Genomic DNA, 27808 nt, shown 5'->3' on the forward strand with positions numbered 1-27808 from the left:
TTTTTGAATATAACTTATGCCAGTAAAAGACTGGAGGATGATGGAGGAATATAAATTTGAATGGAGGGTTAATAGAACCTTTTGATTTTAGCCAACATAGACCAAAGAGAATGAAGAAAGTGGCATTTTAAGCAATGGTGGGAAAATCAGATGAAAATATTTCAGATTGCTTTTTGCAATGATGATTGTCTCAGCTACCTCATAGGCTTGTAATGAGAGTAAAATAAGGTATTTTATTTGAATCCAAGTGTTCTGGACGTTATGAGAAGCATAAGAAATATAATAGCTATTTTTTCCTTGACTAAACTCTAAGAGGTCAGGGAACTTGTCTTTTTTCATTTTAGTTTCCCCTATGCCTGGAAAAAGGCAGGTTCTAAGTTAAGATCTGGGGAATGAATGGGTTCTGCATGTGAGTGGGACATGATAAAAATTGGTAAAGGGCCATGAAAAATGATTATATTGTATATTGTTGAATATACTAATTATCCTGATTTGAGCATCACATATTGCACACAGGTACTAATATTCAACTCTGGTACCCCACAGATATGTAAAATCAACTATGTAACATTAAAAAACATTTTTTAAATAAATAAAAAAAACAAAACACAACAACAAAAAAATGGAACTCAATAGTAAGAAAACAAATAACCTCTCAAAATGGAGGTAAAACCACCACCTATTTGCCCCCTGCCCAACTATGGCCGCTGCCACTGCTGCTGCGGGGAGGAGGGCCATGACCCAAAGGAACCAGAGTAGTTGAGAAAACTGTTTTTGGTGGTCTGAGCTTTGAAAGTACAGATGATAGTTTAAGAGAACATTCTGAGAAATGGGGCACACTCACAGACTGTGTGGTAATGAGAGACCCTCAAACAAAGTGTTCCAGGGGCTTTGGTTTTGTGACTTATTGCTGTGTTGAAGAGGTGGATGCAGCAATGTGTGCTCGACCTCACAAGGTTGATGGGCGTGTAGTGGAACCAAAGAGAGCTGTTTCTAGAGAGGATTCTGTAAAGCCTGGTGCCCATCTAACAGTGAAGAAAATTTTTGTTGGTGGTATTAAAGAAGATACAGAAGAATATAATCTGAGACTACTTTGAAAAGTATGGCAAGGTTGAAACCATAGAAGTTATGGAAGACAGGCAGAGTGGAAAAAAGAGAGGATTTGCTTTTATAACTTTTGATGATCATGATACAGTTGATAAAAATGTTGTTCAGAAATACCACACTATTAATGGGTATAATTGTGAAGTGAAAAAAGCTCTTTCTAAACAAGAGATGCAGTCGGCTGGATCACGAAGAGGTCGTGGAGGTGGAGCTGGCAACTTTAAGGGTCACGGAGGAAATTCTGGAGGTGGTGGAGGTAATTTTGGCCATGGTGGAAACTTTGGTGGAAGTGGAGGCTATAGGGGTGGAGGAGGTGATGGTGGATATAATGGATTTGAAGGTGGCAACAATGGTGGTGGTCCTGGTTATAGTGGTAGAGGGGGCTATGGTGGTGGTGGACCAGGATATGGAAACAAAAGTGGTGGTGGTGAAGGATAAAATGGTTACAATAAAGGAGGAAATTTTGGCAGTGGTGGGAACTACAATGATTTTGGAAATTATAGTGGACAATAGAAATCAAATTATGGACCCATGAAGCGGGGTAGTTTTGGTGGAAGAAGCTCGGGCAGTCCCTGGTGGTGGAAGTGGTGGATATGGTAGCAGAAGATTCTAAAAACAGCAGAAAAGGGCTACAGTTCTTAGCAGGAGAGAGAGCGAGGAGTTGTCAGGAAAGCTGCAGGTTACTTTGAGATAGTCATCTCAAATGCAGTACAGGAACTGTAAAAATCTTCCGCAGAAGGAACGATGACCCATAGTCATCGTTCAGGACTGTCACAGCCACAGTTTACAAAAAGTGCAGCTATTGATTAATGCAATGTAGCGTCAATCAGATGTACGTTCCTGAGGTTTTTTATCTGCTGTAGTTTTTTCTTTTTCTTTTTCTTTTCATTACGTCAGGCATATTGCCCTGTAAATTGTGGTAGTGGTACCAGGAGTAAAAAATTAAGGAATTTTTAACTTTTCAAACCCCCCCCAAAACAAATAACCTGCTTAAAAAATGGGCAAAGGACCTGAATAGACATTTCTCAAAAGAAAACATATAAAAAGCTAACAAGTTAATGAAAAAATTCTTCAAAAACCACTAGTCATCAAGAAATGCAAATTAAAAAAGAACAATGAGATATTATCTCACACCTGTTAGAATGGCTATTATCAAAAAGGTGAAAGGCAAGTGTCGGAGAGGATGTGGTGAAAAGGGAGCGCTTGCACACTGCCGGAGGGAATGTACAGCCATTTTAGAAAATAGTATGGAGGTTCCTCAAAATATTAATATTAGAACAGTTATATGATCCAACAATCTCACCATGGGGATATATCCAAGGGAAATGAAATCAGTATGTTGAAGAGTTATCTGCACTCCCATGTTCATTGCACCGTTATTCACAATAGTAAACATATAGAATCAAACTAAGTGTCCATTAATGGATGAATGGATAAAGAAAATGTTGTGTGTGTGTCTGTGTGTGTGTGTATATATACACACAATGGAATACTATTCAGCGTTAAAAAAGAAGGAAATCCTGTCATTTGTAACGACATAGATGAATCTGGAAGACACTACGTTAAGTGAAATAAGCCAGACACAGAAAGACAAATACTGCATGATGCCACTTATATGTGGAATTTAAGAAAGCTGAACTCAAAGAAGCAGAATGCAGAATGGTGGTTACCTGGGGCTGGAGGTGGGGGGATTGGGAAGATTTTGGTCAAAGGTTACAAAATTTCAGTTAGACAGGAGGAATAAGTTCAAGAGATCTATTATTGTACAACCAGGTGACTATAGTTAATAACAATGTATTGTATTGCTGAAAATTGTTAACAAGGTAGATTTTAAGTGTTCTCACTGCAAAAAAAAAAAAAAAAAAAGCTAAGTATGTGAAATAATACATATGTTAATTAGCTCAATTTAGCCATTCCATAATGTATACATATTTCAAAACATGTTGAACACGATAGAAATTTAATGTCAATTAAAATTAACTAATTTTAAAAATAAAAATAAAAATCTTGTATCTGTAGACAGAATGGGAGATGATGGGTGAAATGAAAGAAGAAGCAAGACAAGGAAGGGGAAAAGACAAGAGAGAAAAAGTAAGATATTACGTCACTGAGCAAATAAATGTGATAAAAGGGATGAATGGACACATACAGGCTCCTGACTGAGCAATCTCCTGCAGTTTTGAACAGGAATACATCGGCACCATTAGTGTCATCAAATACTAGGTCATACTGGGCAAATATAGACATGGGACTTTTTCCTGTCAACATTGAGAACTTTGATCCTCTAGGGCTGCTTGAAAATCTTAGCAAGGTTTTATATCTAGAAAACACTTTTCCCTTTGTGAGCTAACAGTCAGAGATATATGGCCTTTAACTTCTAATATTATTCTTTTCCTTCATTACACTAGTGGGTAAAAACCTACTTCATTAATATTCGTTGACATCCTCTAAACTCCACTTCTTAGTGAAGATGCTGATTGTGCTTTGAAATGAAAGCACTCAGTTTTGAAGTCCAAGAGCTCTACTACAAAGACAGTGAGATGTCATAGTGGGGCTGCTGGCCTGTGTCTGTGAGGTTTCACCACATGGGATGCTGTGTGGGATCACCACATTCTAAAGCCTTGGCTTTGACAGTCGAGAAGCTTAATACGGCTCAGGCACTCCGAACAACTGCAGCACCATGTCTGCCGTTATATGCATGCTGGAGCTTTGCTTAGGCTGCGCCCTCTGTCCAAATCACTCTGCACTCCAGCCACAACCTCATCATCAGACACTGCCTTCTCCGGCAAGCCTTTACTTATCCCTTTGCTTGCTCCACATCTATAGAGTAACCACTCCTTTCTTTCAGGCCCACTGAGGGCAAATAAAGTCCCAGATACCATATTCCCAAATATTTAAAAGTTGTAAAATAAGCTAAAAATATTAAACAAAATATATTTCTTTCTCCTATCTTGACATTAAAACAAAAATATAAAAACGTGTAAAGCTATGCTTTTTTAAATGATTGAAAGTCAGCTAAAAATCAAAGACGACAGAATTAATTTATTACACACAGATAATTGTTAATGAGTTGCTAATTTTGGATCAATATGAAAATAAAGACACTTAATTTATATATTTACTCCGTACAACTAATTTTTTTGCACTGGTTTTAGCAAACTCATGAGTTATATTGTCATAAACAAGATTTTCACATAAAATTCTTCTATAAACCATAATAATTTAAAAGTATTAAAAAATACTATATAACTACTCAACATGGACAAAATTTCAATATGCTTGTCAAAATGTAAATTACCTTAAAACGTAAAAAACTGAAAACCTAAATTTGGAATGTTTTAAAATTTTCCTGTAAAATAATAAATGAATGTATGAATCAATATTCAACTTCTTACATGTTCCATATAGACCTACACACATAAAAATATAAGAACAATATGATCTTCCACTGCAAAATGTTACTCAGCCTCCAGGTACAACCATTACAAGTACTATGCTAAGTCAGGAGTACCTCTTTTTAAAAACTTTTTAAAATTTTTTATTTTGGGGGGCCGGCCCGTGGCTCACTCGGGAGAGTGCGGTGCTGATAACACCAAGGCTCCGGGTTCGGATCCCATATAGGGATGGCCGGTTAGCTCATTGGGTGAGCGTGGTGCTGACAACACCAAGTTAAGAGTTAAGATCCCCTTACCAGTCATCTTTTAAAAAAAATAAAAGTAAAAAAAAATAAAGTTTTTTATTTTTTAATTTAATTTTATCAATATACAATGTGGTTGATTATTGTGGTCCATTACTGAAACCTCCCTCTCCCTCTCCCTCCCAACAACTTCATATCTGTTCACTTGTCCTAACAACTTCAAGGAATTGTGATTGTTGTGTCTTCTTCCCTGCCCCTCCCATTTAATTGGGTATTTATTTTTAGCTCCCACAAATAAGTGAGAACGTGTGGTACTTCTCTTTCTGTGCCTGACTCCTTTCACTTAATATAATTTTCTCTAGGTCCATTCATTTTGTTGCAAATGGCAGTATTTCATTCTTTTTTATAGCAGAGTAGTATTCCATTGTGTAGATATACCACATTTTCTGTATTCACTCATTTGACGAGGGATATTTGGGCTGGGTCCAACCCTTAGCTACTGTAAATGTAAAACCATATGTAAAAACCATGAACTGAAATACTATGACAAGCAAGATAACGGAAGCTCAGCAGTACTGGGAAACAATGTTTTCTTATAGTAGGATCCATTACATTCATGCACTTCTGCAGCTCAAAGCCTCCCAGGACTCTAAAGCACTGTCTGCTGCAAAGTCAACAGTGGTACAATCTTCACGTATTCAAACACAGCTTCCCTTCATTCAAGGATGCAGGTGAAAGCATGAGGAAGATTATTTCCTGGGTTATGAATTGTACTGAGCACCAAATCCTCAGCGACAGAGGCACTATTTATGTTTGTGATATATGGGCTGCCCTCCTTGCCCAGGTTCCAGGCAACTCTCCTTTGAATACTGATAAAATAAGTATTTAAATGCACCCCTGGGGATTTGATGAAAAATAAAAATGGCAACAGTAACTATGTACCACATACCTTACAACTCTATGTAACTATCATTCATAGATAAGGAGATAACGAGAAAATAAAGTCAAGAAACTTACTGTTTTGAGAACACCCAGCTAAACTGGGGTTCCAATACTAGAGCAGCTGGCAACTCTGCTATAACTGGGAAATAAAGAGGAGCTGGGTGTTTACAGAGTGCATTTCATGGATACTTCTTTTACCTAATGAACAGCATAATGCCTAGTGGTGCAACTGTGACCAGGGGGTCTCTCACACGCGAAACTTGTTTATACTGGCAAACGCCCTTGTGGCTCTTGTCTGACCATCCCTCTGGTGCTGAGAGTCGACCTTGTGTTCTTCCCCACGTTCTGGGGCAGCTCCTGGTTCTTCAGAGGGAAGGCACAAATTCGACACACCACCTCCACCACCACAGGAAACGAGTTCAGAGATTTTTATTTAGTACAGTGGGCAGGGAGGGAGCAATGAGTTGGGAGGGCAACAGTCAGTCCTGGGGTCTCGTGAGGCAGGAATGAAGAGTCAGGCAGACAGCACATGCATGGCAACTAGCAGTGTATGTAAGGGAACAGGGTGTGGGTCACTTTAAGATTACAAGCAAAAACCTGAGTGGTCTGATTTAAAAGAAGCTGCAAGAAAGCGGGGAGCCCAGCCCGCTAGGCCAGAAAGATGCCTCTACGTTCTCATCTCTGGCCATGGGTTGGAGACATTTGGGTGTGGTGTACAACTGGAAACTGCATCAAGGATGACTGAGCCCTGCTTCCAGTATAAGACAGTTAAACTCATATTCAAAACAGATGCTGAGGCAACATAAAATGTTAAGAATTCACTACCTTACTTAGGGCCACGACAGGGAGTAAGTTATGGGACTGGGCTGTAAACCCAGGCAATCTGACTCTAGGGTCCAGGACCCCCTTACGCCGCAGCTCTATTAAAAAGCATGGTCCCAACCCTCCAGAGGCTCAGCCTAGTGAGACAGCATGCAAATAAAGGGATGGCAGAAATATTCTACTGGACGCATCATGACAGGAACCGCTTTGGCAAAGACAAAACTCTAACCTCTTTACCTGAACTTCAACATTCTCAAATCTCTGCAGCTACCCATTTATGAGTGACCTCTGAGGATGGGTTTTTATTATAGAGAGAGACTTCTTCAGTTAATAGTTAATATCTGGGTTGATTCTTAATCGTTTAGCTCCTACAGGGAAACCTTATTTCTCAGTTCATAAGACACCTACCTCACTGTAGATATACTGACCTCATTTTCAAAGCAGCAAGTATTTTTACAAATATTTATTATTAAATCCTGATACAGAAAATACAGTGATTCTTTTTCAGTTCATATTATAAGACCTGAGTAAATGTGCCATGATAAATTTTATAAAATTATGAGGAAAAGCATCTCTTCCTAAAAATAACTGTGGGGTGGTGGTGGCAGGGTTACTTAGGAAATAGTAAACTCTACATTGAATAGCACATGAACTATATAATACCAGGAATAGCAAATATGTTTGATAACTCAATTGTAACATTTAAAACAAAATATATACCCTACTAAAATATCAGCTGGGGAAATAAATCCAGAGACTATAAGGTCAAATAATTATGGAACTTTTTTTGACTCAATGAAAAGCATTTTGTTATCTCTTTAAGAGAACAGATGCTTTAAAGAACAAAACTGATGAAAAGAAAATTACAAAAGAAAAGAGGGTTTTGAGTCTAGAAAGATGGGTGTGGAAGGGGCCAATATCCCAGCAAAGAAAAGCTAATATGGTAGCTGCTTGAACTTGGTAAAGGATAGAAAAATATGGCAGAAGACTAAAAAGCAGAAATATAAAATTCAAACTCTTACCAAATAGCTATTCAAAATGCAAAGAGGAAAAGAAATTCACAGAAATCGTACAAAAAAAATATTATAATATCAATTCTCTAAAGTTTGCCTCTATGGCTTTCTTTAACGAGGGTAGAAGTTTGGCATCCTGTTCTTCGATACACACCCCACATACCAGAAAAACCTCTTCACCAAAAGCTTGGTCTGTAAATGACTCTCTTAATCCTAATAGAGCTTTATTTTATATAAATGGTCTGCAGTTCTCTGTAGACTGTCCTAAACAATACTTCAGAGTTCTTGGATCTCAGCCCCAAGAATGGCCTAGTCAGCAGAAAGTCTGGTCATCCCACTGAAGATACTTCCTTTAATTGTGTCAAGGATGCAGTGACCTGCTAGAAAACAAGCTGTCTACCCCTTGTAGATTTTAGTGTCTGATTCATTAAATGATTATAAATTATACTCAGGGCTCAGAGCCAAGGAATTTAAAAAAAAAAAAAATGAAGATAAAAGAAAGTTCCAGAATGTGTAGGATTTCCTAATTATTTCATGCTCTTTAAAAAGGGTTTTCATTTTAAAACACACAGAAACTAGTCTCTTAAAGGGCTATTTTAAGGTAAATATGTAATTTACCTGTCATCAACTGAATTAAGCAATTTTTAACTCAAGAAGAAAATATATTTGTACTTCTAATTCTTAGAAGCCCGGCAATATACAACAAGATGGGAGAAAGAGAAAGCCTGCACTCCACCGCCACCAGCACAGGTTCATGACTGTCCTGGGGCTCTCAGTACAAGGCAGAGCCCGGCTTTAGGGGGCAAGAGATGATGAAGAGCCAATAAAGCAGACGGTGTAGCCCACTCTGGACTGTCAGACCAGGCCTCATCTTTACCGCCAGGCGTCTTCTGTCTTTCACATTCTAGGTATCAAACACTACATTGAGGTATACAGTAGTTTCCTCTACAAAACTGGTAGGAAGAGATTTTGAATAAACAGTGTATGTACACATAGACAATATTTTCTATATCAATAATGAAGTACAAAAATCTACATACAAAAATAATTTATTAAAACCAATCAATAAATTCTTGACTCTTTAAACCTGAAAGGGTGAAGTTTCAAATTGATTTTGAGGTGCTAATTTATATAGCAATGAAATTAAGTAGGACGAAATTAAAAATTTCATTTTACAATAAAAAAAATCTTAGTTAATAAACACACAAGAGCTTTGGGAAAAAACTCTATATTTCTATAATGTAGTATTTAATAGTAATGGTGACTAGGTAAACACACACAGAAACCTAACTTTGACAGCAGTGTCCCTTTGAGGAAAACACAAAAGATCAAAGTACTGAACTTAGATGGCCCACTGAAGAACTCAGCCAAAACTGCACCATTGTGCAAGTAAGGTTTTACATTTACTTTCAAAGACCCCAGCGACACCTCTTTCTTAGCTGGCAGAAGTTGCAGAGCTCTTGTGCAATGCAAACACATTCTTGCAGATACAGAATTCAATAGCACCAGAAAGGCTGCAGAAACAACTGAAGGGAAGGAACCACATCTTGGTGACAAATCGCTATAGGAGAAACAAGGTATGGTAACTCTATTACTGAGTAATCTAACCTTTACATTTATATCATACTATATATTATACCAACAATAGATCAGCTGCCAAAAGAAAGAAACCATAGAGAGTAATACAATTGGTGATTTGGGCATTAGAAAACAACTGCAAGACAATCAAGAATCAGCAAACTCTAATGTAAAACTTTATTTTTCAGAGACTTTTATTTACATGTGATGATATAAACAAGAAGGGAAATATGAAAGCATGTTATAGAGCCAATGTTTAACTATGCATTGTTTTGCAAAATATCAACAAATACAATCTTCTCCTGTCCTTTTATTAATGTTATGCTTTAAATAGCTGTACGAATTAGAATCATCTCATCTACTACTAAAACACAAACCACCCTTAGGGATGGAGTAGCAGCTGCAGCATAACTGGATGGAGCCATGCTAACAAAGAGTTTAGAACTAAGTTAAAAATAGAATAGGTAGGTACCCAATTGAGACAACAGGGGAAAATTCTGAAAGGCAGATCACGCTGATTATCCAAACAGCATAATTTGGATTCCTCCCAAAGTCTTATCCTTACAAAAAAGAGGCATTGCATTTTCAATACAAATGCTTGGGACTATACTTTGACATCTCATTATCAAACCCTTAAATTCACAATTCTCTCTTAGCATTGGCTTGATAGAAAATGGGCCATATACTAAACTTCTATATTAATTCCAGTGTTTCCAGAGACACCCCAAATCTAAGTATTTACAGGCTCTTGTTACTGTAATTTGCAAAAAAAAAAAACAAAAAAAAAAAAAACAAATGCATTAAAATGCTTTGGTAAAGAAAGACCCATTAAATATAATACCATATAATAAAAAAAGTAAGGTAAAAGTTTCCCAAATGTTAAAGGTGACCTAGTTTAACTTTGTCATATAAAGCCAAGGATATTATGGTTTAGAGAAGTGAACAACTTGCCTAACTCTAAATAATTAACTGACTTTTTGAAAAATTTAACTTGAAATTATCAATATTTCTCCAACTCCAGAACCTAGGATGGCATGTATGGTCACCCTAGGGAGAAATTATGCGGGGACAGACTATAATTATTTTAGCTCAGGGTCATCATATTTAGAGGAGAACATTAAAAGTATCAACACTAACATCCCAACATTATGCGATGTGTCTATGATAATTGTGCTGTGAAACACACAAGTCTCAGAGCAGAATTTCTTACCTGAATAATCCAGACTGAATAGAATTACTCAGTAATTGTTCCATTTTACATAATCACTCACACATCTCTTGATGTTTGTAGAAGAGGGATTATACAGTTCTCACTTTATATTTTTGAATAAATGACACAATCAAGTCACCTTGAGAAAGCAGCCATGACACAGTGGCGAGAAACTGAGTCCCAGTTCTGCCACTTACTAGCACTATTATCTTGTCATATTCAAGATCTCAGAGCTATGTGATCTGTAAAATGAAGATATTCCTACCACCCTTTCAGAGTCCTTACAGGACTAAATATAATTACATATATGTTTACTTCGTAACTATGAAGCACTGATTAAATATAAAGTATTATTTTAAGAATCTTAAAAAATAATCATTTTTATAGTTATAGTTTTGATAGTTGTAGTAGACTAGTACTGATAGTTGTATATCTGTGTTAACTAAAAAACACAAATGTTACTTAATATCTATCATGTGTATAGTGATTTACAGTATAATATATTACCTCATCGGCTCTTAGAAAAACCCTGAAGTTCCTGTTCCCCTTTCATTGGTTAGGCAACTAAAGCTTAGGGAAGTTGACTTGTCCACGGTCAACCAGTAAGGGTCACAGCTGACTCTAGCCTAGAGATTTCTGATTTCTTATGGAGAGTCCTTTCAACTAAACACATACCCTTATTTTATTTAGTCCATGAGATGTTTTCTATATTTTGAGGATGATCAAGTGCTGCTTTGACACAACATAGATGAAAAAGTTAAAATGAACATATTTAAAGATTATGCTAATGAAGTTTAATGATATGGAAAATATTAATGATATTAGTATACATATTAGTAAATCCATGTCTGGGTTCTCAACCAGATACTCTTGAATTCATCAACACTTTTCATGGTTAAGATTTATAAAAAGCAGCCGCATTTGCAACATGTTTCAGCATGAACTTAGAAATAAAAAAGGATTACTAGTCAACAATTTTGTCTCTTAAACTGAACTCTCTGGAGCACATACTCATATATGAAGCTTTATCTTCATATGTGCCTGAGGAAGGTGACATAGGCAACAACAGGGCCATTAAAAGCTGAGTCTGAGGAGTCAGGCAGTCCTGGGTTCACATCCACTTACTAGTCACATCACCTTAGGCTTGCTACTTAACTTCTCCAGGCCTTAGTTTCCTTTTCTATAAGAGGGAAAAAACACTACTTTAAGGAGGATTAAACTGTTTTTCACAAATCAGTCTTCTTACTATACAATCACAATTACGTGTCTGCTTTTGGCTAGAAATAAGCCTAGTTGGTTTCCTCATGTCCTGGCTTGTTCTGAAGCACATTGCTCTCAGATAGAGACCAACTTATTAGAACAAGTGAACAGATGAGAATCCTCTGCCTGGCTGCTACAAGTCTGGGCAGCAGACAGTAACACACCTGTAAGCTGACATACCTGTAAGCTGACATTTCTTAAGACAGACATTTTCAGCAGAAAGGTTTCTAATCATAAGCCCCTAGAATCCCTAACTTTTTCATTCATTTAAGGACAAAGTGCAATCTTTGCCATGTAAACTAATAAACAAACAAAAACCAGGAATAAAATTGCAGCACCAAGTCTGGAAGGCTTAGATTACAAGATCTTATACAGAACGCAAATCTAACTCATTTACTTTGACAAACATGATGGTCATACTCTGTATTCCTCATCTTCGGGGAATGAGGTTATAATTGAAGCTTATGTCCCCAATTTTATATTAATCACTTTTGAAGAAAAATCCTGTTACTTATTCCAAGCACCAGCATTTATGCTTAAGTATGCAAAACAGAGGTAAGAAAGCAAACCAGGATCTGAAATACTTTCAGATGAGGAATCTCAATGTGTGATTCTTAACTTGAAAACTGAGTTCCAATTAAAATTTATTCTGATATCCCGTATAACTTACCAAGTATAGAGGTGAGAAATTAACAGCTGTGGACCAAATGCTCATGAAGATCCAAGGGAAAACTGCCAGAGTCTATTCATTTTATTGTGGAGCTAATGTGATAAAAATGGCACGAGATGTCAAATGATAGAATGCTCCATTTAATTCTTTGTTCTGTCCTTCATGTGCTTCAGGCCATATAAAGACTGGATTTCTGACAATTTTCCACCAAAGCAAAGTCCATTTCATAAAGTAAGGGCAAAATAAAACTTAAGCAACTCTACATCAATTTACCCTTTAGTGTTTATTTTTCTGAAATATTATTGGTCTGCGAATTCTCTAAATCTGAGACCATGCATTAGGTATGTACAGTACAGCAGGTCCTCGCAAAACCAACAAGTTCTGTCTTGGAGATCAAGTCTCAACTAATATGAAATCCACTCACTTGCAGCCAAGTTAGGCCTTCTAAATCCAGAGCTCTGCCATCTTATGTGTGTATAAAAAACATGCCCAATTCTTCCTAGCTCAGGTGACCTCTCTGGACTCAATCACCTGGAAATATCTGTAAGATTTTCTTGGTTCTACTGTATAGGCTACTCCTCTGGCACTCTATCTTTGCCTACTCTGCTCATGACCATCTTTTGCCTAAATGAACTCCTAGGTCTGATTCTTCCTGGACAGGCCCAGTCTGTTGTCATCTACATGTGACAGACTATGGAACTAAAGACATAGAACCACAAATTTATGGTTTTCAGCTCAAAGCTTACAGAATAGATATTTTTATAAACCTTTCAAATGCAAGTTCAGCTCTGTGGGTATTTAATGAAAAAAACTTAGAGCCCACCTTCTATTCATTCATTCAATAAACACTTTTTGAGCAACTAAGGGCCAGACGCTATTCCAGGGGCTGTGATATATCAGTGAACTTTCAGACAAAAATCTCTGCACTCATGGAGCTTATGTTACAGTATATGTGGGTATGAATGGGGGGATGGACACTATATAATAAATACAATAAAAAGGTAAATTATCACTTCTTACAATGTTCAAAGTGGAACTTTTAATTCCTGTCACCTTTTCCACCTCCCAACCTCCTTTCCCCTTTAAAAGTCCCCATTTCAGTAACTGGGCCCTAAACCTAGGTAGGAGTTATCTTTCTGTTTCCTCACTTTCCACATCCAATTCATGAGGACTCCCAATTTTGTACCATTTCAATTCTGAAATACATCTCAAATCCACCCTCTCTTCATCTTTAACTTCTGCTTTCCCTGACTACTTCAACTCTTATTCATAGTTTGTCCCTCTGCCTATATTCTGATCTCTCTGTAATTCATTCCTCCACACTGTAATCAACTAATCAAGATGTCATTCCCATTGTATTTAAAATCAAAACTCCTTACCACGTGTTCTTCTTCCCATCAAATCCAGATAGGTCCTTCTTGCCACAAAAGGGCAAAACATGCAAATCTTCTTTCATAACTTCAATTCTGCAAACCACCAGTTTTCTGCTTCAGGACCTTCACATATGCTATTCCTCCCAGAAAGCCTTTTCTCACCTCTTTGCACAGCCAGCTCCTTCTTTTCCTGTAATCTCAGGAAGACCTTACCTAACTTCCATGACTAAAGCATATTCTTCTCTCTTGGCTTTGTATTTATTTCTTTCACAGAACTGCAACTTTTTAAAAATGTTGCTCCAATTATAATGCCTGCTTCATGAGAACAGGACCTGTTGTGTCTCATCCACTACCATATCTATCTCCAAGTCCTGGTAAATACCAGGTGCTCAATAAATATAAAAATATTTTTATTTAAAGAAATTGACTGATAGAAGAGGTCACAGTTGAGTGACTGAAAGGCTACATGCCAAAACTACCTACACGGATTCATCTGGTATTACTAAGTGTCCATTAATTGTCAGGTGTTGTGCTAGGTACCAGCATCACACTGACCATCATGTTGGTATAGTGGGTAGACAACATACGCACTAACGATAGAATAGTAAATGTCAAGACCAGGAAACACAAGGTGTAATGAAACCACATAGAAGTACTCAAACTAGCCCAGGAGTCAGACACGTAAGTTTTGACCTAGAGTATGGCAGGAGTAAGAATGCTCCAGGAAAAGGGAATAACATAAACAAAGGCCCCCAAATCAAGAGCACATGGGGGAGGTGCTTAGTTCAAAGGAGGACAAATATTTAGGGTGAATTAAGTTGGGGTAAAAAGAGGATAGGTATGAGAGACAAGGTTGAAAGAGGTACAGAGGACAGCTCTTAGATGTAATTCACTAATATAAGGGTACTTCAAAAAGTTTGTGGAAAAATGGAATTAAAATATAATAAGAATCCTTCCATACATTTTTTAAAAGATCTCTCATATTTTTTTTCCAATAAAGGTCATTTCCCCCACATGGAAATTTCCTTCTCCTTGTCCTTACTTTTTCTCAAATAATGCTTCTTCCTTACTTTCTCTCAAATAGTGCTTCTAACCCTAGGCCATACTTAGTTATCTACTTAAGGACTGAAAATGTTATCTTGGTCATCCCAATTTTATCCTATAATAAAATTAAAATCTCTTGGCCTACTTAAATCAGGACTAAATATTTTATTTGTATCCTGAAATTCAAGCAGTAAACTGGTATGTACCCTGTAAATGCTACAACAATGGAGTATCAGACCAAAAATTCTCATGCAAAACCAGAATTCTTACAATTCTTTCTAATTATTCCCCACCCTTGCCCAATCTAACAACCATAGCATAGGATGCAATTCTCTCATTAATTACTAAAAAAATCTAGCAAGAAGCCAAGTCCACACCCCAACACTCTTTCCTTTTTTAAACCAATCACAGTCTACCTGGGATCACGCTCTATTGCATCCCCCCCCACCACCACCCTAATCACAGACATGAATTTCCATGATCAAAGTCCTTGTCTAGGCACCTAATTTTCGCAGTTTCCTCACCCTCAATGTTGGCTCAATTAAAAGAAAAAAAAAAAAAAAAGCACCATCCTTGAGGTTCATTCGGTTGCAAGAAACAGAAACCACTCAAACTAGTTTAAATAAAAGAGGGAATTTATTAGAAGAATACAAAGGTTCTTACACAGACTAACAGCTGTAAAGGGCCAATAGTTAGGACCACACCTATCTGAAGGACACAGCATGCTGTAATCACAAACTTCTAATTCTGGTTTCTGCATGATCACAAAGAGAATATCCTAGAGAACAGTCCTCCTTGTATACTGCATAAGGGACTAGAATGTGGATTCATTTCTGCTTGCTTTTTGATCCTTATAGTCCTTTATGCTGGCCTCGAACTTGTCAAGCACATGTTGGCAGACATTCATGAGCTCATTCAGGCCTCTCTGAAATGGTTCAACAGCTGGGACAGCACCTCGAGTCTGAATGCGTAAATTAATTTTGCTCTCTGAAGGATGGGTCGTAGTGTAACCACAAAATTCCACTTCCGGGTTCTTCATGATCATGTAACGCAGAGAATTTCCTAGGGTATGGTCCTCCTCGTGCAATACAAATGTCACACAGTGTCTATCTGTTCCAGCTGCCTGGACCATTTCCAGGGCTGTCTTCCTCTCGCCTTCAGCCATTGAGGTCTTCAATCCAGATATTTTTCTACACACATTTTTTATAAAAATGAGATCATACTGAATACTGTTTGTAACTAGCTTTTTTTCATTTACTATATCGCAATTGCAACACATTATTACTCCAATCCACTCCAATTACACAAACTTTTAGCCTCTCATTTTCCTGCCTCCACAAATTCTACCAATAAATATTTAATTTACTGCCTCTAGTTTCTCTCTACTTCATTTGCCATCCACATTGGCCAGAGGGGAATCGTTTGAAAACGATTTTAGCAAATTTAAATGCTTGCTAAAATGGAGTTACAAGAAAGGGATAGGATTAGAATAGGGTGGGTCCTGCTGGAGGATGAAAAGGGAGTTGAAAGCCGTAGAAGAACACAAATTGCTGTAGTATAAAAATAGAAAACACAGATTATCAATGTGCAGGCCCAAATATGGCTTCCATCTGCAAGAAGGCAACTAGGAGAATGGAAGGTCCAAGAGTCAAGGAGTAAAGGGGCTCAAGTACATAGAGTGGCTTGATTAGCAGGCTGCACAGAAAAGGAACGTGAGCGGTAGCTACAGGGCCTAGGCTTGACTGAGCACGCCAGTACGGTCACTCAGGGAGCAGGGGGCTGGAGCGTGACTTTACACGTTGCTGTTCGAAGGGGGTTGGGGAGTTTGGGGACTTCTAACTTGCCTCTCCTCCTTGATAGTTAGCGTACCTCTGAGTGTGTCTATTCAAATACATCCATGTCTCCTCCCCTCTTTCCAGTCGGGCCCCTTCTTCTCAGGGCCCCAAGTAGGCCCTTGCTGCCAGTTCGGGCCGCGTGCCCCTGGACAACCTGCTCCCCTTGCCGGGCGCGGCCCGCCACGCCCGCCCGTCCGCTTCCTTGACCGTTACCTTTCCAGCTCCTGGTCCTCTTCCATCGCGGGGGCTGTTTCCAGGATCCTCAGGTGGTGCTGGCGGACGGGAGGCTCTGCTCCATATCCCGAAACGTGCGGATGAAGCAGGAAGGAAGGAACGACCAACGGAAGGCGCGGAGGACGGAAGGAGGAGGGAGGAGCCGCAGCGGCGCGGCAGGGCCCGGCCGAAGGGGCGGGGCGCAGAGGCTCCGCCCTCAAGGCCCCGCCCCCGGCGAGCGGTGGGCGGTGGCGCGAGGCTGAGCGGCTCACCTGGCTCTCCCCGAGCCCAGGCCCGCCAGGGAGCGGAGAGGAGGGAGCGGGGGCCCGCCCCACCCGAGGCGCAGACCTTCTCCCAGGTGATGGCGAAAGAGGCGGGCCCTTACATGCCGCCCCCAAATCACCGTCCTTCTTGGAGCCGGAGTTGGGTCTGTTTCTGACTTGCTGCTACACCCGTGGGGGACGGTGTTGCTTCAGGCTGCCCCTTCCCAGGACCCCAACCCTCAGGGGCCTTTTATGGGACAACAAGCCTAGGTTAGAGTTGCTCAATACACCTTGAAAAAGGAGGGGTTAATGTGTGAAGAGATGAATTTGACAACAGAATCCGATGGTGTAAGCCGGTACTTGTCTCATCGGGGACCTTGCAACTGCACTTCTCAACAGGGTCAAAGGACAAGTGTTTGTCTTTCTCTTCGGAGGGAGGCGCGAGAGTATGGGAGGAAACGGTCACCCACCCCATCCTCTCCGAGGATCCTTTCTCGCCCTGGAGTACGTCCTCCCCCGCGATAGACTTGCTGTTCCCTTTACCCTTCCTGCTCCTAAAACCTTCTCACCTGAGGAACCTCCCTCTCACCTTTGTTCCCAGGTGCCCAGCCCCCGCTGGGCAACCTTTCTCTATCCGGACTCGCTCTCTGCCCTCCTTCCGTCATCCTTTCCCTTTCTCCGTTCCCCCAGGTGCTCTTCCTCGCTAATCGCCCCTTCTTCCCGCTCTCCTGCTCCCCACGCCTCCCCTACCCTGCGGCCCCTGTCCCAGCCCTACGCCAGTAGTTCTCGCCCAACACACCTACATCTCTGCTTTCCTGAGCCACCTGTCCTCCTTGCCCCCGCGTCCCCCACTAGATGTTCACTCCCTCCCCAGCTGTTCCGCTCTCCTCGCGGCTGTCAGGGGTGCGCGCGGGCACTTCACGAGCGCTTCTTCTGCAGGGTTTTCAGGCGAGAGGCCGGGACCGCCCGAGCGGGTGGGGGAGGGCGGGCGGCGGGGGGCGGAGCAGGCTCACTCTAACCCCGGAGTGACGGTCCCGTTCTGGCCCGCCTCCTGAGCTCTTGGATAGGCGGAGCTGCCCTCTGGCACGCCCCCTCCCGCCCTGTGCTGCCGCCGATTGGCTCAGGTGCGTGTCGGGTTGGGCCGCTCGGCCCCAGCGCTCGCCCCCGGGAAGGCAGCAGGGGCGGTTGAGAAGTGAAGTCTTGGCCAGACTTTGCTTCTTGCCAGGAAATCCGCGGTGGCGGCGGCGGCGGCGGTGATTCTCGGTGGAGCGGAGCCGGGCTGGCTCCCAGCTCCCTCACCGGGCCGCGGAGAGCGGGAGCCGGCGCCGGACTGCGGCGCCGGTAGCCCTGCGCGCCCCGGGCAGCCGCGCTTTTCCAGTGAGTAACTTTGCCCTGCCCGCCTCGTTCGGCGCCCTCTTCTCCGGCTTGGAGCAGCCGCCTCAGGTGCGGGCGTCGGTGGGGTGTGGGGCAACGCCGCGCCCCGGGAGGCGGCCGGAGCGGCGCCACCGTCCTCCGCGGCTCTCCTCGCCCGCCCGGGCTTCGGGGGCAGCGTGGACCGGGCGTGGGGCTGGCCGCGCTCGCCCGTGTGGAAGAGACCGCTGCCCTGCTCCCGGTGCCCGCCGCCCGGCAGGCGCGAGGAGAGGTGGCGGCCCCCGGCTGTTAGCATTTGGTGGTTCTGGCCACCGTGGTGCAGATCTTTGCGTCGTTTGCTTTTTAAGGGAGGAGAGAGGAGGGGATGAGTTTTTAAATTTCCTCTGTGTGTGTGGTCGGGGATGAGAGTGGCGCTAGCTGCCTTCACGTCGGAATTTGTCTCCTGGAAGGGGATGGGGAGAGCTCATCTCTCCGCCCCAGCCTGTTGCCTCTGAATTTCCACCTTTTGTAGGCTGGAGAGGGTGGGAGAGAGATTTCACGTCTTCTAGGGGATAATTTCAAAAAATGGATCTTGATTTGGAAGCAGTTACACACAAAGCACCATTCAGGAAGTACAACACTCGCTTTTCAAAGCTTTATGCCGTTTTAAACAAGGACTTTTGACTTATGTGTGGCGTTTCTTCTAGTCTTTCAGTTTACATTTAAGGTTGTGGATGCGTTGGTATCTGCCAGGAGCTAAAGTACACTCACGCGTGGATTTTTCTTTTTAAAATCACAGAAATCAGAAACGAAGTTGTGTGAAAAGCGGTGGCAGTGCAGGCGGTGGAAACAGTTGGTGAGCTCCAGTTTATTGGAACTGGATTCACTGAGAATTTCACATTCTTGCAGCAGTAGTACTTACTTGTAAATTGGCCTTCTTCCCGGGACGGATTTTGATTTTTCTCTTGTATGTGTTGTGGCGCAGCACTGATGAAGTTGGATCTCAATAGATCAATTTTATTAACTCTGATAGATTTGATTCCCACCCCCACACCCCAGTGGAAAATGGACTTTGGCAGGTAAAGAAGGAACGTGGGAGGGGAGGATCTAGTATCCTTTTTAGCTTGTCCGTGCTTTGTTGAGCCCGTGAATAACAGTTTTGCCTTTTTAGCTTGTCCAAGTCCCACATGTGAGTTTTCCCATGGAAGTAAAATGTAGGCCAAATCAGAACCAAAGTAAAATAACACTACTTTTAATTCGGTTCACTTGTGCGTTAACATTATTAATTCTGTATCCCTTTCTTCTCTTCTTATCAAGTTTGAAATTTTTCATTATTTATTCATTTAGCCATTGGTGAAGAGACTCCTGAATGCCCGGCATTGAAGGCAAATGTCAATTCTTGCCCAGAAGTTGCTCACAGCCTCATTTGGAAGCTTATCCATACTTCTGTTCCACTAGTTACCTGAAAGTTACTTGAACAAAGTGCTGTGGGAACTTAAGAGGGAGCATTCCTGTCTGGAGTTAGAGAAGGCCACACGTGGGCACTCTTCAAATTAGTGTGGGGTTTTGCCAGGTACATTCTAGGGCAGAGGGACTAATATGTAGGCCACTTGCAGATAAATACATGTATCTTTAGGGTATTACATTATGAGATCTGCATATGGCTAGTCTGGCTGAAAGACACAGTCTTTCAGTCAGGGATTGAAGTAGTCTGGAAGTGGTATATTACTCATTTCGGAGCACTTAGTAGTTTGCCTTGCTTACAGTGGACACTCAGATATTTATTGAACTGACTTGAATAGAAAATGAAGGATTTTGTATACCAGATTAAGAAATTTGGACTTTATCCAGTGAATGATATGGAGCTTCTAATTTTAAGCAGGAGAATGTCCTGATAACATTTGCATTCCGGAAAGATATCTGCAGCAGTCTGGGGGACAGTGCAGGTCCAGATGGGAGGTAGGGAGACAAGGGGGTTAAGTGCTCAGGGCTTCTCAATTCACATTATGTGGGTTTGAATCAGGCTGTGTCATTAACTATGTAACCTCTTTGTTTCTGAGGTTGTTCATTTCATAGGGTTTGGGGGATAAAAATTGAAAAAACTTGTACTGTATATTACTTATATGCTTGGCATGTAGTACAGACTTAGTAAATGCTAGTTGTTATTCTGTGTGCGGGCAGTGGAAGGAGAGATGATGTGGCATTTAGGAGATATGAGTAGGAGGCTGGACTAGGTAAGTGACTAGATATGATTAATGAAGCATAGTTCCTAGGTTTTTTGACTTGAGGCATTGGCATGTACTGGGTAAGCTGGCATTCTATCATCTCCTCTTAGAATAACTATTCTGACTGAGCTTTGATTTCCTAACATTTGGGAAATGCTTATTGTACCTGTTTAGGAGAGTTTGAGGATCAAGTGAAACTACACATGTAATGCCCTTGGCAGAGTACCTGGCATTCCAAGTACTCAATAAATATTAGTTGTTCTTTTAGTAATGATGACATCAATGAGCTAGTGGAATGTAGGAAGATATGAGAAGCAGTTAAAAACAATTGATGGTGGAAATGGGGAAGGGAAGATACCTTTAGTTTTAGACCAACCCAGTAAGTCCTAAGTGAATGGTTGAGATGTCTGTGATGCAGTTGCTGGATGGATGTGTCTGACAGGAGCTACGAAAGACTAGAAAAGAAAAAAGCCATTGTGGGTGCAGCAGGCATTATGGAAGATTTGGGGAAAGAAGAGGCAGAGGAGGGGTTTACAGTATAGCCATGCCAAGAGTGTGACATTGATTATTAGGCATCTCTATCCTTAAAATGCATTTTGGCCACCATTGGAGGAGAAACTCCAGGCTTGTATAATCTCATTGGCTCTGATCTCTTTTCCCTTTCCTCTTTCTTTCCTTTCTGATTGCCCCCTAAAAATCCTAATGCTTTTAAATTTTATTATGCAGAGCCATTCAACTTTTTCTGCTGCCTACAGGACTACAAGTTTTCTAGAAAAATCGGAGGTCTCATTTCATTGCTTCTACTCTTTTTAGGAGGCAATGTTGGTTGAAAAATTATACGTGTATTTATACATGTAATTTTTATTTTATATATATACACATATATATATCTTGCATGTAGAATTGTAGTTGTAGAAGACTTGGACAGGCCTAAATTGACCCTGTTAGAGGGCATGGGAATTTTACAAAACAAATCTTTAGCTTTTCTGTTATGTGTTTCTTTTCCTCAGAAAGTACAAAACGGTAGAAAAATCTGTGGTTATATAAGTTTTTTTTTGTGGGTGGATTCAGAAAAAATGGCCATTTTGTGTATTAGCCTACTGAGAAGTTATTAAGAGGAATTTTTTAAAAAGCAAATGCTCATGATGTCCATTACAATAATAAGCTGTCCTGTAGTTAGTTAATATGCTTTTTAAAAAGCAAGAGTTAGGGCTGGCCCATGGCTCACTTGGGAGAGTGTGGTGCTGATAATACCAAGGCCACGGGTTTGCATCCCTATGTAGGGATGGCCGGTTAGCTCACGTGGGAGAGCGTGATGCTGACAACACCAAGTCAGGGGTTAAGATCCTCTTACCGGTCATCTTTTTAAAAGAAAAGTGAATAAATAAAAATAAAAAGCAGGTGGTGTAGATTCTATCCTTTAGAATGTATGCTTTCTAGAGCAGGGATCCTGTCTGTTTTCCTCAGTATAGAATCCATAAGTACTTAGAACAATAAATATTCGTTTATGTATTCATAAATGAATGAATTGGATCCATTGAGTTTGATCTGTCTTGGCTCACAGATTTCTCCAAATCTTTGGAACAATCATTGGTTAGAGGGGGAAAAAAAAGAGAATTGATCCAGCGAGGAAGCTTAAAGTGCTTCATGTACTTATAGGAAGGTGCAGAAACTATAGCTGAAATGATGACCGTTATGATTCACCTATTTAGTGCCAGCTGCTGTAATTATTTACATAATCCTTTTTTTTTTTTTTTGCATTTTACTACCATAGTTGTGGGGGTGTGGTAAGGAGGAACAGACTTAGGTAGGGATGTAATGTAGCTTTGATCAGAGGTAAACTGACAACAGCTGCCTCATAAATTTTTCTTCTCTTGGTTATTAGCAAGACTCCAGGGCTTGGTCTCTGAAGTCTTGATGAGGCTAGCTGGAAAGCTAGGAACAGAAGTGTTGTAGGTCATGGAGTTTAAACATAATTTATAGCTTTATCTTTCCAGCCTGGAGATTTAGGATTCTTATTTCTGGCAGTCAGTATCCCTCAGTGGAGAAATTATGTGAGAGAAAAATTATTTTTTCCCTAAATTAGACCTGGAAGGAGAAGTGAGAAATGGAAGCAAATGCAGAAAATAGGCAATAGGCAAGTAAAATACTATAAAACTGTCATTGTGTGTCCACTTAAAAAGCAAACCACCTCTATATTTAAAACAAATGAGGTTTTAATTATTTTATTGAAAGAGTAATCTTAGAGTTCTTTTAAATAACAAATTGCCCTAAAGTATGTAATGGGGGCCACTGTAAAATCTAACCAAGTTTTGAGGACCTATATCATATGTAAAATCAGATGTGCTTGGCTACAATAAAGCTTCCAAATTATTACTTCATTTCGTAGATAAAAGTAAAGTAAATCTGGTAAATATTCACTCATATCCTCCTCTAAAAAATTGGGATTTTGGCTGCCAATCTTAAAATTTAATTCTTTATCAGAACCCTCATCAATTAAACCACATAAATAATTATTGATCAAGTAAGTTGCAGCCCATCACTTTATCTTATTTTAATATTGTGACCATTGCCACTTTTCTTCTACATGATTTTAAAGTATAAACTTTGACTTTCAATTTAATCATATTCAACAAATGCCTAAGCGTACATCATGTGAGCGGTACTGGGCTGTGTGCAACACAAAAGATTGTCTCTGTCCTTTTAGAGCTTAAAATCTTAAAAGACATTCAGTTCAGGAGTTAATCATTCAAAGCAGGGTGACCAGTACCCTTGAATTCTAGTTCTTTGGCTCCTAAATTCCAGTGACCTTCACCTCCACTGTGGTTTAACACTCATTTGGCACCTTGTCATTTCTCAAAAATTTCCACATTAGAAATCTTAAACGTATATATCCTGTTCTCTGACCAGTCTCCCATCTTATCCTTCAGCTTTCTCAACACCCACAATTTATATTGAAGTGCCCCTCCTCTTCACAGAGAGAGTTTGCCAGCCCCTTTATTCCACCCCACCTCCCCTTCCCTGTTGTGATAATATCTGTTCTCCTTGCAGTCTTTCCTATCCAGTTTGGGACCCCTAGTTAAGCACCTGGTATATGCTTTCACTGGCACCTCTGCCTCTCTTGAACTTGTCTTTGTCCTGTACCTGCCAGATAATGCCCTTGTTCAGATTAATCCTGCTGGCCCTCAATGCAGGGAATTGCCTCTTAAACCTCTCCCCACCATTCCCCTCAGTCAGTTTGTGTGTGTTTGGCACCTACTGAGCTAAGAATACTGTGGTATCCTAAGAATACTGTCTAGCATACAGTCTAGAGATAGACATTCATCAAATAATAGCTACATTACACAGTTACACACTATGATAAGTATTTTGAAGAAATAGTATAGGGTCGTGCTGTCCAGTACTGTAGTCACTACCCACATAGGGCTATTGAGTTTTTGAAACGTGGCTAGTCTGAATTAAGATATTCTGCAAGTATAAAATACACAACAGATTTTGAAGACTTGATACTAAACCCCCCCCATAAAATATTAATAATTTTTTATATTGATTACATTTTCAAATGATTATATTCTGGATATTTTGGTTAAATAAAATATTAACAATAATTCATTTACTTTTTTTTATTTTTAAAAGTGGTTGCTAGAATATTTAAAATGACATTTGTGGCTCACATGATATTTTTGTTGGACAGCACCGGTGTAGGGTATGGTCTGGGGATATGATGAGGAGAACTAACCTAGTATCCAGGGAGCAGGGTAGTGCTGAAGCCTTCCCCAAGGAAGTTGTCACTGAACAAGTATCTGGATGAGTAGGTGTTACACAGGTAAACCCCCCTCAGAGGAAGCAGTCAGTGGTAGATGGCACTTCCAGGGAGGAGGAGGAAGGGGGTGGGAGAAAGGTGGGACAGTGACATGGGGTGAGGCCAGGCAGATGTGCGGGAGCCTGGTCATCATGTAGGCCTCTTTGGCCCTCATGAGGATTTTCTTCTTCGTCACCCATGGATTATTCCAAACCTTCATCACTTACAAACCTTTTTATCCAACCCAATCTCTTCCATAGTCAGTGTGCAAATTTTCTGGTCACTTCATGGAAAAACTTAGATGATCTGCTGTGATTTCTCTCAGATTTTCTTTCTCCTTCCCAATTTATCTAAGTCTCAAATCTGTTGAAGGCAAACTTTTCTACCTGTACCCTTGATCCCGTTCTTTAAAGTCTCTTTCAGGAGAGACTTTATCAGTTAACTCCCCTCTTTTCTATATTTAATCTTTCTCCCTGCTCACTTTTTCATGTCAGCCTATAAATATGCTCCCATCTTTAACCTTATGAAACAAACACAGCTCCTTTGATCCTGCATTCCCCTCAAGTCATTGTTCTTCAGGCATAAGAATTGTTTAAATTTAATATTCTAATTTATTTAAAGCAATATATTCAAAATGTATTAACATGTCATCAATATAAAATTATTAACAAAGATCTGACATTCTTTTTTCCCCATATTAGGTACTTGAAATCTGGTGAAATATTGTGCACTTACAGCATATCTCAATTCTGATGCTAAATTTTCAGTGGTTAAAGTGAAAAGAATCCTAGAAAAATAATGAAAATTTAACAGAAAAATATTTTTCATAGCTTCAGTTTTTTCTTTTTATTGTGGTTAAGAAACACATAAAATTTAGTATCTTAACCGTTTTTAAGAGTTCAGTGTTAAGTATATTCACATTGTTGTAAAACAGATCTCCAAAACTTTTTGTCTTGCAAATCTGAAACTCTGTACCCATTAAATAACAACTTTCCATTTTCCTCTCCCCCCAACCCTGGTAACTACCCTTCTACTTTCTGTTTCTGTGAATTTGACTATGTTAGATACCTCATATAAGTGGAATCATACAGTGTTAGTCTTTTTATGTGTGTGGCTGGTTTATTTCATTTAGTATAATGTCCTCAAGGTTTATCCATGTTGTAGCATGTGACAGGATTTCCTTTCCTTTTTAAGGCCGAATAATATTTCACTGTATGTATAGACTACATATTGTTTATACATTTATCCACCTGTGAACATCTGGGTTGCTTCCACCTCTTGGCTGTTGTGAATAATGTTGCTATGAATATAAGTGTGCAAGTGTCTCTTTGAGACCCTGCTTTGAATTCTTTAGGATTCTTTGCGATTGCTAGATCATAATGTAGTTCTATTTTTAATTTTTTGAGGAACCTCCATACTGTTTTCAATAATGGTGTACCATTTTACAATCCCACCAATAGTGTACAAAGGTTCCAATTTCTTCACATCTTCCCTGACACTTCTTATTTTCTGGTTTTTTTTGATAGTAGCCATCCCGGTGGGAGTGAAGTAGTATCTCATTGTGGTTTTGATTTACATTTCTCTGAAGATTAGTGATGCTGAGCTTCTTATCATGTGCTTGTTGGCTATTTGTATATTATCTTTGGAGAATGTCTATTCAAGTCTTTGACCCATTTTTTAAAAATCAGATTGTTTGTTTTGTTGTTAAGCTGTTGGAATTCTTTATGTATTCTAGATATTAACCCCATATCAGATATATGGTTTGCAAATATTTTCTCTTGTTTTGTAGGTTGCCTTTTCACTCAGTTGATTTGTTCTTGTATGCACGGACATTTTTAAGTTTAATTGTAGTACCATTTTCTATTTTTGGTTGTGCTTTTGGTGTCATATCCAAGAAATCCTTGCCAAATCCAATGTCATGAAGCTTTTCCCCTGTATTTTCTTCTGTGAGTTTTATACTTTTAGATCTTACATTTCGGTCTTTAATACATTTTGGGTCAATTTTTGTATATGGAGTAAGGTAAGGGTCCATACAATATATATTTAATGTATTCTGAGGCCTTGCTTATGGGAAAGAGATGGAAATTTCTGAAATATATAGAATAGTTTTAATTTGGGGGGACTGATGTCAGAGATTGAGTTAGGATACATTTCTCATATGCTGTTTTTAGTACATTTTAGTGTGAATTTTTCTGTCCTTTTTGTTTCTTATATTTGTGAGACAATATGGAAACAATCAATAGTCTAGGTTTAGCTGAAGCTAAAATATAAAATTAGTGGGGAGAAGCCAGGTATCAGAGTGCATATGATTGCATCCTGTGCGTCTGCTACTAAATATGTAATGCATTTGGTCGGTAGTAACTGTGCATATCTTTTAAGACCATTCTGTGAAGGCTGTTTAATAGATTTCAAAAGTGTCCATAACAATTAGTTCCCATATGAAATGTTTATTGACCTCATTAATTTCCCTAATTTTAGGCTTTGTGCTTTTATTATAGATGAGGTATTTAATTGACATTTCAATGTAACTAATTTCAAATTTTCTTAAAAATAGACATAATTCTTCTGGGACTCTGGCCTATTCTTTTTCCAGGGATATGGAGTACATTTCTCAGCATGTTTAGATGATATTTCCTCCTTTGAAGGAGTATAATAACATTAAGAAACTTTCAGTATTCTGTGAATCTGGATTTTTTTTTTTTTAATGGTGTAATACCTAATTACATATAGGATTAAAAAAAAGTTTTAGTGAATCCATTTTGCAGAATATAGAAGGATGGTAAAATCTGAGTACTCTTAAACATCAAAGTCAACTTTCAACTAATGTGTATTGTATTAACTTTTTTCCTTATAAAATGTTTACCTGTTACAAAGTTGCTCAGCATGCTTTTAGTCTTTCTAAATGTGACAATGTGACTGCGTTTTCTCTTTCTATATAGTTTGGGTTCACTTGAGGCAGTAAATCAAAGTTGGTGCTGGAAGAAAGCAAAATAGACCATTAAGTAGCTCTTAAGTTGCTTTTTCATAATAAATCATTCTTTATGTCTCCATAAAGAATTACTGGGGGGTGGGGGTGGGGGGCAAAAAACAAAACAAAACAAAACAACTATGGTTACTTGAACCTTTTGAAAAGGAAATCATTCTGTTAATAAAAAATAAAGAAATTGTTCTTTAAGTATACTAGGATTTAGTAAGGATATCTTCCTGGATGATAAAGCTTAAAATTCTTAAAGGTAATATTTTTAATTCAGTTTTAAAGTAGTAATATCTCCATTTAAAATAGTATTTTTCTATTTGATAACTCGTGGGAATCAAGCAATACATCTGTTTGATTTGCCTCACTGCAGGCATTATCAACTACATAAGGGTATAAGGATACATATGGTTTTGTTTTTCTGGTTTTTTGGTTTTTGTTTTTTTAAGTCACACACCATATATATATATATATGCAGCTGGACAGTACAGGG

The 27808-nt window shown here is 39.5% G+C and overlaps 3 protein-coding genes and 1 pseudogene across 5 annotated transcripts in view; 2 read left to right on the forward strand and 2 right to left on the reverse strand.

Annotated features, from left to right (window-relative positions):
- The window catches only part of POLR1D (RNA polymerase I and III subunit D), a 40823-nt gene extending 24040 nt beyond the window's left edge, over positions 1–16783 (reverse strand). The window contains exon 1 of the mRNA XM_063102638.1: positions 16702–16783. Within this exon, the coding sequence (XP_062958708.1) occupies positions 16702–16727 (26 nt within the window). The 5' untranslated portion in view covers positions 16728–16783. The remainder of the gene's footprint in view (positions 1–16701) is intronic.
- On the forward strand, positions 661–1758 carry LOC134382553 (heterogeneous nuclear ribonucleoprotein A3-like; annotated as a pseudogene).
- LOC134382235 (DNA-directed RNA polymerases I and III subunit RPAC2) lies at positions 15271–16784 on the reverse strand. The gene is made up of 2 exons (XM_063102637.1): positions 16702–16784; positions 15271–15843 (listed from the first exon to the last, which is right to left on the reverse strand). Exons 1-2 carry the CDS (start codon positions 16725–16727, stop codon positions 15468–15470), a joined length of 402 nt encoding a protein of 133 aa, XP_062958707.1. The 5' UTR covers positions 16728–16784; the 3' UTR covers positions 15271–15467.
- Positions 16785–18142: 1358 nt separating this feature from the next.
- The window catches only part of LNX2 (ligand of numb-protein X 2), a 73585-nt gene continuing 63919 nt past the window's right edge, over positions 18143–27808 (forward strand). The window contains exon 1 of one of the 3 annotated variants that reach the window (XM_063102530.1): positions 18143–18407. The gene's annotated coding sequence lies outside the window, so the exon portion shown is untranslated. The remainder of the gene's footprint in view (positions 18408–27808) is intronic. The other 2 variants (XM_063102529.1, XM_063102531.1) reach the window with 2 other exon arrangements.

This window comes from Cynocephalus volans, chromosome 7, assembly GCF_027409185.1.
Source record: "Cynocephalus volans isolate mCynVol1 chromosome 7, mCynVol1.pri, whole genome shotgun sequence".
NCBI lineage: Eukaryota > Metazoa > Chordata > Mammalia > Dermoptera > Cynocephalidae > Cynocephalus > Cynocephalus volans.